This window comes from Entelurus aequoreus, linkage group LG12 (assembly GCF_033978785.1).
Source record: "Entelurus aequoreus isolate RoL-2023_Sb linkage group LG12, RoL_Eaeq_v1.1, whole genome shotgun sequence".
Taxonomy (NCBI): Eukaryota; Metazoa; Chordata; class Actinopteri; order Syngnathiformes; family Syngnathidae; genus Entelurus; species Entelurus aequoreus.
The window spans coordinates 23,478,939-23,490,037 of record NC_084742.1 but is presented as its reverse complement, the minus strand read 5'-3'; the positions used below and the strand labels follow the sequence as shown (position 1 = coordinate 23,490,037).

The 11,099-nt window shown below is 45.5% G+C and overlaps 1 protein-coding gene across 4 annotated transcripts in view; it reads right to left on the bottom strand.

Moving 5' to 3' along the window:
• Positions 1-11,099, bottom strand: part of rbpjb (recombination signal binding protein for immunoglobulin kappa J region b) — a 113,387-nt gene that overhangs the window by 2,635 nt on the left and 99,653 nt on the right. For all 4 annotated transcript variants that reach the window (XM_062065260.1, XM_062065262.1, XM_062065259.1 and 1 more), the window contains 5 exons: positions 1,671-1,808; positions 1,408-1,520; positions 1,193-1,333; positions 957-1,112; positions 78-181 (listed from right to left, as the gene is read on the bottom strand). In XM_062065260.1, the coding sequence (XP_061921244.1) occupies positions 78-181; positions 957-1,112; positions 1,193-1,333; positions 1,408-1,520; positions 1,671-1,808 (652 nt within the window). The remainder of the gene's footprint in view (positions 1-77; positions 182-956; positions 1,113-1,192; positions 1,334-1,407; positions 1,521-1,670; positions 1,809-11,099) is intronic.

Genomic DNA, 11,099 nt, shown 5'->3' with positions numbered 1-11,099 from the left:
CTGAGGACACGCATTAGTCAGGGCGGCCTCTTATGTGGAAAACAATCACATGGTCACAAGACGGCAGCTGAGCACACCTATACATGGTCTCCGCCTCAACGTCGCCGAACCAGACCCGCAGATTTGGAGTGAAGTTCTGTCCCGTCAGCTCCAGCATGGCGACGTCCCCGCCGCCGTTGAGCTGCACACAATCAACATGTTAAAGAGAAAGTACCAATGATTGTCTCACACACACACTAGGTGTGGCAAAATTATTCTCTGCATTTGACCCATCACCCTTGATCACCCCCTGGGAGGTGAGGGGAGCAGTGAGCAGCAGCGGTGTAAGACAGACTTTCTCAAGGTTTCCCTAAACATTTTAGTATAAGAAAGGTTTTATTCAATTAATTTCTCGCACAAACATGAATACAGACTGTTGAGCAGCATTAGAATGTGTGTGTGTGTGTGTGTGTGTGTGTGTGTGTGTGTGTGTGTGTGTGTGTGTGTACGTGTGGTGAGAAATATGTTTAGCAGGCATGTGATTTGAACTCGATGAAAAAGACTGAAAATAAGCCGGGGGTCTGGAGGCCGCAGGTGGGGGGGACAAGGGGGCCAACGCCCCTCCCACCGAAACTCCTGGTTTTTCAGCAATTTGAAGACATTATGGCATCTGTGTTGAGTGAAGAGTTCCAAGCTACGTTTGCGGCTATCCAGGTGCAACAAACCGTTTTTGTAATTTTGATAAGCGGTTATATAGTTAATAAAACATATTTGATTTTGTTCAAGCAACCTTATTATCAAACTTTTACGGCTATAATAAGTTTATTTTAACATATTTAAGATGTCTTTTTATAGCTTACATATTTAAATAGACAGAATTTTTTTTTATAATTTTACAAAAGCCCCCGCCCACAGACACACACATTTTTATGCCAATGTTTACAGCATTTACAGAAGCAAAAAAGGTGTGTTTGAACCTGTAAGCTCTCGACCACAGGCACAGGGGTGACAGGCGATTGGACGGGGCCCATGCCCTCGTAGAAGGTGTACTCGGCCTTGTCCGTGCTGATGATTGTCCAGGAGGCGCCGTCGTTGATCATTTCCTTGTTTGGTTCCTTTGGGCATGGAGTGGCCTGGAGGCAGACAGGAAGCAGAAGAACGTGACTGACATGCACTTGAAAAGATGACAGGTGGTACGGCAGGTGACACTGACTTGAAACTGGATGATCCTCTCTTGTGAAAGGCACAGGTACATGCGCTCCGTGTCCTTCAGGTAGAAGGCACACTTGTGGAGTTGGGAGACGGGGTCGTCTGCGTCCAGCAGGGCCGTCTGTTTGTCCACCTTACGGATGACCTGGCGGAGGCGAACACGAGGCAGTTAAAGCGCTGAAAGGGGGACCGGGAAGGGGTGGTGGCTTTCTTTCTTACCAGTCTGGGTAGCGCCATTCCGGTGACTGAACAAACCAGCTTGACCGTCTGTCCGTAGTGGATGTAACCGTCTCTCACAGTGAACTCCTCCCCCTCAGACTCTTCATCATCCACTACAATGCACCACACAGTGAGACTCAAAGCCACTAATTACTCGTTATTGAATAAATAATTAGACAGGTAAAGATGCTCTGTTTAGCTGTTTTGCACATATAAAGAACATCTCACCTACAGACCATAAAGCAAACACCTGATTGACTTACACAGGTGGATGTAGAAGGCCCCCCACTGTTGGGAGCTGGCGTGGAAATTGCCCCCCTCGACGTGGAGATAGCGTGTGCTGACCGTTTGGGACCGGAGCCGGTTGAACAGCGCTACCTTGGTGCCTGATGCAATGCACACTGTAAAGAAAGAGTGACACATTTTAGTTACATTATGACATATATATTTATACAGTTCTGAAGTACATCTATTTATATAGATATTAAATATATGTGTAAAGTCATTAAATAACCATCTAAATAATTACATATTGAAATCCCTGCACTAACTTCAGTTGTTTTATTATTATTTATTACAACTATGTGTGCTGTCTCAGAGTGCTCTGTGATCACTTTTACACACATGTTTTTACACGTATCAAATTGAAGTGGTAGGTTTGCCAGACGTAAAAATATAGTACAAACTGAGGTAAAGCCATATTTTCCAGGGTAATCGCCAATATGCTGCTATATGGATGAGCCCGCACACACACTCACTTGCACATGGATACACAAATTGCAACACTTTTTTTGCCACACAGCATAGCGTTGATGTGACGTAACAATCTTTTTGTACCAAAAAAATAACACTTCAATTTGCATTGATTAAAGCAAGCTATAACAGACTGAACAACACATAACTTAACTACTTCCCACGTCAAATTCTGAAGACAACGCAGCATGGAGTATAAACAATATTTTTTTATTATATATATATATATATATATATATATATATATATATATATATATATATATATATATATATATATATATATATATATATATATATATATACATACACTATCGTTCAAAAGTTTGGGGTCACATTGAAATGTCCTTATTTTTGAAGGAAAAGCACTGTACTTTTCAATGAAGATAACTTTAAACTAGTCTTAACTCTAAAGAAATAAACTCTATACATTGCTAATGTGGTAAATGACTATTCTAGCTGCAAATGTCTGGTTTTTGGTGCAATATCTACATAGGTGTGTAGAGGCCCATTTCCAGCAACTCTCACTCCAGTGTTCTAATGGTACAATGTGTTTGCTCATTGGCTCAGAAGGCTAATTGATGATTAGAAAACCCTTGTGCAATCATGTTCACACATCTGAAAACAGTTTAGCTCCTTACAGAAGCTACAAAACTGACCTTCCTTTGAGCAGATTGAGTTTCTGGAGCATCACATTTGTGGGGTCAATTAAACGCACAAAATGGCCAGAAAAAGAGAACTTTTATCTGAAACTCGACAGTCTATTCTTGTTCTTAGAAATTAAGGCTATTCCACAAAATTGTTTGGGTGACCCCAAACTTTTGAACGGTAGTATATATATATATATATTGTACGTGTTTTATATTGTCCACACAATTCAATGAGTAGGAGGTGTGTTGTGTGTGACAGAGTGTTGACTTTCTTGGTTCGAGTTAATTTACACCATGAGTGGGGAAAGTTGTTTGGATTGGGTCATCGATTCTATCATTGCCCACAAGAGTGCAGCAATATCTCTCCTAGTCAAACCACAGGGGAATAAATGTAGGTACAAACACACCGCAGGCCAATCTTCTTGTTAAACTTGTGATGTCTCGCGGGCCACACTTATATGTCGAGTTTATTGTTGACTTATGCTTTCACAAATGTACGAAACTCTCTTACTTTAGCTTAGCTCATTCGACTTCTTCATTGAGTTCACTGGTCTTTGAGGAGTCGGGGATGTTCGCACATCCGGATTACCCCGGATTTCCACTGGATGCAGAACGGCTGCTGAACGAAACCGCCACGGAACAGCACCGCCATCCACAGTCCAGCAATCAACACCACCGTTCTTTTGCGGCTCCGTCGTGCAGCAAAACAGCACAGACATTTAAAGATCTTGCGAATCCGCACGTAATCAAGTGATAAGGGAAGTTGTAATAAAGCAAGCCACATACAGTATATTCTGTCATTCCAGAAGAGCAGAAGCAAATAAACACTGTCCTGCCATTAATAACAGGTGCTGAACAGCAACACCAATGACAGTTTGTCTTGATAAACAACTTTAATTTTTGCATCAAGCAACGACACAACAGTAACATCATCCCTGGCGAGCGTGTCACAACTACTGGTCCCTGTATCAGCTGGTATTTGACAAAATATCCTCATATACCTGTATATTATTCTTTAATTTTGGATCTCCAGAATCAACTTGTCCTCATCCATTTGTGTCAACAAGATGAAATTACGTCTAAAAACCTTTCACAAGTTGATTTCATGTCCGTCCCTGCCCATTAGGACGTTTCAAAGGGTAAAATACAATCAGCCTTGAACACTGAGTATTTTACGGATAATTTACTTTGTGTTTGTGCATGACTTCCTGTCCAACAAAAGCAGATTTTAGCTGAAGTGAACAGATTTGTTGCGATGTCTGCATATATTTAGAGCTGGTCAACGGCATGTTGGTGACGTTCTGCAGGCGTGTAACTGACACATTGACTTGAATAAAAACGCAAAGAATGCCGTTCCACATTCAGTGGAAATCCAAGAGGCTGCTGCGTGCGTTGGATTTAACTCCTTGTTTGGCTTGGTGATGCTTTTTGTTGTATAGCACTGTGCTACAATATAAACCTACCACTGGTCTAAGAAGTCGGAATGACGTGAAAATTGCGCAGAGAAAAAGAAACGTGTTCCTCCATTAGAGCATCACGGCCAATGTGGCCAAGGAGCATATCATTTTTCCAGGAGCACACGGCCAAAAGGAGGGGCAGCAAGGGTCACAGCCGCCGTGAAATTCCTGCCCTGGTTACATCCTTACTCTAAAAATGTAATAAATACATTTTTGTCCTCAAAATTCTACACGCAACACCACAATGACAATGTGAAAACGTTTTATTTTTATTTTTTATAAATATATATACATTTATTGAAAATAAAATACTAACAAATCACATGTATTCACATCCTTTGCCATGAAGCTCAAAAGTGAGCTAAGGTGCATCCTGTTCCAACTGATCCTGTTCCTACAGCTTAATTGGAGTCCACCCGTGCTAAATTCAGTTGGTTGGACATGATTTGGAAAGGCACACACCTGTAAGGTCCCACACTTGACTGTGCATGGCTGAGCACAAACCAAGAATGAAGTCGAAGGAATTGTCCTTAGACTTCCGAGACAGGATAGTTATGAGGAATCTGAAAATGGCTGTGCACCGACCCTTCCCATCCAACCTGATGGCGCTTGAGAGGGGCTGCAAAGAGGAATGGGTGAAACTGCCCAAATATAGGTGTGCCAAGCTTGTGGCATCATAGTCAAAAAGACTTGAGGCTGTAATTGCTGCCAAAGGTGGATCAACAAAGTATTGAGCAAAGGCTGTGTAAATACTTAGGACTTCTTTGTTTTTTATTTTAACACATTTGCAAAAAGCTTTGACATATTATTATTTTTTTTTTTTCATGCCCGGACGCGGGTCACCGGGGCCCCCCTCTGGAGCCAGGCCCGGAGGTGGGGCACGATGGCGAGCGCCTGGTGGCCGGGCCTGTCCCCATGGGGCCCGGCCGGGCACAGCCCGAAGAGGGAACGTGGGTTCCCCCTCCAATGGGCTCACCACCCATAGCAGGGGTCATAGAGGTCGGGTGCGATGTGAGCTGGGCGGCAGCCGAAGGCAGGGCACTTGGCGGTCCGATCCTCGGCTACAGAAGCTAGCTCTTGGGACGTGGAACGTCACCTCGCTGGGGGGAAGGAGCCTGAGCTAGTGCGCGAGGTGGAGAAGTTCCGACTAGACATAGTCGGACTCACTTCGACGCACAGCAAGGGCTCTGGAACCAGTTCTCTCGAGAGGGGCTGGACTCTCTTCTACTCTGGCGTTGCCGGCAGTGAGAGGCGACGGGCTGGGGCGGAAATTCTTGTTGCCCCCCGGCTCAGAGCCTGCATGTTGGAGTTCAACCCGGTGGATGAGAGGGTAGCTTCCCTCCGCCTTCGGGTGGGGGAACGGGTCCTGACTGTGGTTTGCGCTTATGCGCCAAACCGCAGCTCAGAGTACCACCCTTTTTGGATTCACTCGAGGGAGTACTTGAGAGTGCTCCCCCGGGTGATTCCCTCGTTCTACTGGGGGACTTGAACGCTCATGTTGGCAGCGACAGTGAAACCTGGAGAGGCGTGATTGGGAAGAATGGCTGCCCGGATCTGAACCCGAGCGGTGTTTTGTTATTGGACTTTTGTGCCCGTCACAGATTGTCCATAACGAACACCATGTTCAAACATAAGGGTGTCCATATGTGCACTTGGCACCAGGACACCCTAGGCCGCAGTTCTATGATCGACTTTGTAGTTGTGTCGTCGGATCTGCGGCCTCATGTTTTGGACACTCGGGTGAAGAGAGGGGCGGAGCTTTCTACCGATCACCACCTGGTGGTGAGTTGGCTGCGATGGTGGGGGAGGATGCCGGACAGACCTGGCAGGCCCAAACGCATTGTGAGGGTTTGCTGGGAACGTCTGGCAGAGTCTCCTGTCAGAGAGAGTTTCAATTCCCACCTCCGGAAGAACTTTGAACATGTCACGAGGGAGGTGCTGGACATTGAGTCCGAATGGACCATGTTCCGCACCTCTATTAACGAGGCGGCTGATTGGAGCTGTGGCCGCAAGGTAGTTGGTGCCTGTCGTGGCGGTAATCCTAGAACCCGTTGGTGGACACCGGCGGTGAGGGATGCCGTCAAGCTGAAGAAGGAGTCCTATCTGGTTCTTTTGGCTCATAGGACTCCTGAGGCAGCGGACAGGTACCGACAGGCCAAGCGGTGTGCGGCTTCGGCGGTCGCGGAGGCAAAAACTCGGACATGGGAGGAGTTCGGGGAAGCCATGGAAAACGACTTCCGGACGGCTTCGAAGCGATTCTGGACCACCATCCGCCGCCTCAGGAAGGGGAAGCAGTGCACTATCAACACCGTGTACGGTGAGGATGGTGTTCTGCTGACCTCGACTGCGGATGTTGTGGATCGGTGGAGGGAATACTTCGAAGACCTCCTCAATCCCACCAACACGTCTTCCTATGAGGAAGCAGTGCCTGGGGAATCTGTGGTGGGCTCTCCTATTTCTGGGGCTGAGGTTGCTGAGGTAGTTAAAAAGCTCCTCGGTGGCAAGGCCCCGGGGGTGGATGAGAGCCGCCCGGAGTTCCTTAAGGCTCTGGATGCTGTGGGGCTGTCTTGGTTGACAAGACTCTGCAGCATCGCGTGGACATCGGGGGCGGTACCTCTGGATTGGCAGACCGGGGTGGTGGTTCCTCTCTTTAAGAAGGGGAACCGGAGGGTGTGTTCTAACTATCGGGGGATCACACTCCTCAGCCTTCCCGGTAAGGTCTATTCAGGTGTGCTGGAGAGGAGGCTACGCCGGATAGTCGAACCTCGGATTCAGGAGGAACAGTGTGGTTTTCGTCCTGGTCGTGGAACTGTGGACCAGCTCTATACTATCGGCAGGATCCTTGAGGGTGCATGGGAGTTTGCCCAACCAGTCACATGTGTTTTGTGGACTTGGAGAAGGCATTCGACCGTGTCCCTCGGGAAGTCCTGTGGGGAGTGCTCAGAGAGTATGGGGTATCGGACTGTCTGATTGTGGCGGTCCGCTCCCTGTATGATCAGTGCCAGAGTTTGGTCCGCATTGCTGGCAGTAAGTCGGACACGTTTCCAGTGAGGGTTGGACTCATGACAAAGGCTGCCCTTTGTCACCGATTCTGTTCATAACTTTTATGGACAGAATTTCTAGGCGCAGTCAAGGCGTTGAGGGGATCTGGTTTGGTGGCTGCAGGATTAGGTGCTTTTGGCAGATGATGTGGTCCTGATGGCTTCATCTGGCCAGGATCTTCAGCTCTCGCTGGATCGGTTCGCAGCTGAGTGTGAAACGACTGGGATGAGAATCAGCACCTCCAAGTCCGAATCCATGGTTCTCGCCCGGAAAATGGTGGAGTGCCATCTCCGGGTTGCGGAAGAGACCCTGCCCCAAGTGGAGGAGTTCAAGTACCTCGGAGTCTTGTTCACGAGTGAGGGAAGAGTGGATCGTGAGATCGACAGGCGGATCGGTGCGGCGTCTTCAGTAATGCGGACGCTGTATCGATCCGTTGTGGTGAAGAAGGAGCTGAGCCGGAAGGCAAAGCTCTCAATTTACCGGTCGATCTACGTTCCCATCCTCACCTATGGTCATGAGCTTTGGGTTATGACCGAAAGGACAAGATCACGGGTACAAGCGGCCGAAATGAGTTTCCTCCGCCGGGTGGCGGGGCTCTCCCTTAGAGATGGGGTGAGAAGCTCTGCCATCCGGGGGGAGCTCAAAGTAAAGCTGCTGCTCCTCCACATCGAGAGGAGCCAGATGAGGTGGTTCGGGCATCTGGTCAGGATGCCACCCGAACGCCTCCCTAGGGAGGTGTTTAGGGCACGTCCGACCGGTAGGAGGCCACGGGGAAGACCCAGGACACGTTGGGAAGACTATGTCTCCCGGCTGGCCTGGGAACGCCTCGGGATCCCCCGGGAGGAGCTGGACGAAGTGGCTGGGGAGAGGGAAGTCTGGGCTTCCCTGCTTAAGCTGCTGCCCCCGCGACCCGACCTCGGATAAGCGGAAGAAGATGGATGGATGGATTTTTTTTTCACATTGTCATTATGGGGTTTTGTGTGTAGAATTTTGAGGACTAAAATGAATGTATTCCACTTTGGAATAAGGCTGTAACATAAAAAAATGTGGAAAAAGTCAAGTGCTTTGAATACTTTTAGATGCACTGTATGTCACTAAAGTCCTAAATTCCAAACGGCTCATTTGGAACCAGATTGGAATCAGGAGAGATAGTTTTTTTTAAATATCTCCGCCATGCCTGATGTCAAATTTAAAAATTATTTAAATCAACATTTTTAGGGGATCCTAAGTAGACAAAAATAGGTACCAACAGGTAAGAAAAGATGTTTTTTCATAATAAGACCCCTTTGAGTGTGCGACAGCAGTAAAAGGTTTGGCACAGTCCGACAGTGTCAAAATGTGTGCACTCGGGAACTACCGTAATTTCCGGACTATAAGCCGCACCTGACTATAAGCCGCACCAGCTAAATTTAGGGGAAAATACAGATTGCTCCATATATAAGCCGCACCCGACTATAAGCCGCAGGGTTTTGATGTGTAATTACCGTAGTATATAGGGGTTCCTGCTACCACGGAGGGGATTGTCGGGACAGAGATGACTGTTTGGGAACGCAAAGCGTCCCATTTATTAACAATAAATCTTTCAATCATTCAATCAAACTTTCACATCTTTGACATGGCGAACAGCATTCGTGCAGAGTACAAATAATACAACGGTGCAAAGTATTACAAAGTGCTCGCCTGTACGTTATCAAAATAACCAGCCTACCGGTATATGAAAAGTCTGTCTTTAATCATTGTGTCATCGTCTTCCTCCTGCGTACTAAAACCACCGAAATCCTCTTCGTCGGTGTCGGAGAAGAACAGGCCGTAAATAAGCCGCACCCTTCTATAAGCCGCAGGGACCAGAACGAGGGGAAAAAGTAGCGGCTTATAGTCCGGAAATTACGGTAAGTACACAGTTGTCGTCGTAGTCAGCCTGTTGGCGGCCCCCTACACAGTGTACACGTGGTATCAAACTTGCGGCCCATGGTTCATTTGCAGCCAAAAAGCCCATATTTTGTGGCCCTCTACTTAACTTCATAGTTTAGTGCAGGGGTGTCAAACTCATTTTAGCTCAGGGGCCGCATGGAGAAAAATCTGTGCACACGCAGGCCGGACTATTAAAATCATGGCATTAAAAATAAAAAAAATTGTTTTCTTTGTCTTATTTTAGTCAAGAATAGAACAAACATTCTGAAAATATTACAGTAAAAAGATAGAAAAAAATACTGGCAGCGGTAAAGTTTAGATCCATGAAGGAAAGAAGAAAGGTAATGAATGTTTGTAACTGAATACATTTACATATGCATAAACATTTGTTTTCTTTTTTGTTATTTTTTTAATGAATTAAGTAACGTTTATGACAACCTTTTCCCAAAACACAATATAGAATGTGAGATATAACAGGATAATGCATACATTTATCATTTGTTTTCAAAACGGTTACAAAAAACTGGGACCCCTTTTTATGACTTGATGGGGTCCCTGGTACCACATTTTGAAAATTCCTAGCACCAACACTGATGGAGTATTGGTGCGTGCAAAACAGCAGCAGGCGGCTGTGGCTTGCGGGCTGGTTCTAATACTACATGCTTGTGCTTGTACTACACACGTCATGCTTGTATCACATAATCTCATCTTTATCCTGATGTCAGAATGGGAAGATATCTGCCATCAGGACTGCCAAAGAGCGAGAAGAAAACAAAAGTGAACAAACAAAAGGAAAACTATAGAAGCAAAGGTATATTTTTCATATAGGTTTTACAGGAGAGATATGAGAGAGGCTCTCGTTGGGAGATTTATCCCCACTTTGGAGGTACACCTGGTATATTAAATATAAATCTCGTTATAATCTATGTATTACTTTTTTAATTTAAATATTAAGTGGAATAAATCAATTGTAATGCGGAATATTCTCATTATTCCTGAATCTTTGCAATAACGGCAGCAGATGAAGAAACGCATCAACAGTGGTAGTTACAATATTTAATGATTTACATGTTGAAAACATAATTTTGCTTTACAAATTATCATCCAAACCCAAACATATTATTTTTGTTTGTGCTTGTGAGCCCATTTCCTCCAAAATTGTTCTAGCGAAAGAAGCAAGGAAAAACAAGATTACAGTAACAACATGCAAATATTCATAAAAGTTTGATAAAACATGACCACAACAAATACTTAATCTTGTTCCATTTATGTTCATATTATAAAGGGTTATGAATTTTCATAATCTTGAGGGAACTCTCCTGAAGGAATCAATAAAGTACTATCTATCTATAAACCTCGCCACATCTAATAATTCACAGTAAAATAATTAAAGCTTTACTTCCTAAGTCTCCGTACATCAAATCCATCCATTCATCCATTTTCTACTGCTTGTCCCTTTTGGGGCCGTGGGGGGTGCTGGAGCCTATCTAATCAATACTTACAAATAAATCAATACTTACGCTCCTCCAAGCTTTCACAAACGTTGACATTTATTTCCAAAGCTGGATAGAAGTGCGCAAAGCGTTTTGGGAACTGTGGGACCACCAAGGTTGGTCTGGATGCATAATTATATTCAATGGCGAAGTAGGAGACCTTTGTCGGCAACATTTTAAGGACTCTCTTTCGCGGATTTGGACAGCCTACCAGTAAACCCCCAGATTTGGACACAGCCAGTGTCTTTATCTGTGGTGCATGCATGTTGTGATGAGTTCTCAAGCTTGTCTCATATTTATGGATTAAAATTACAGAGCGCGTTTGTAAGCATGAAACGTCGTAAACGAAGGACCACTTGTATTACCCTTGGGATGAAGACAACAACA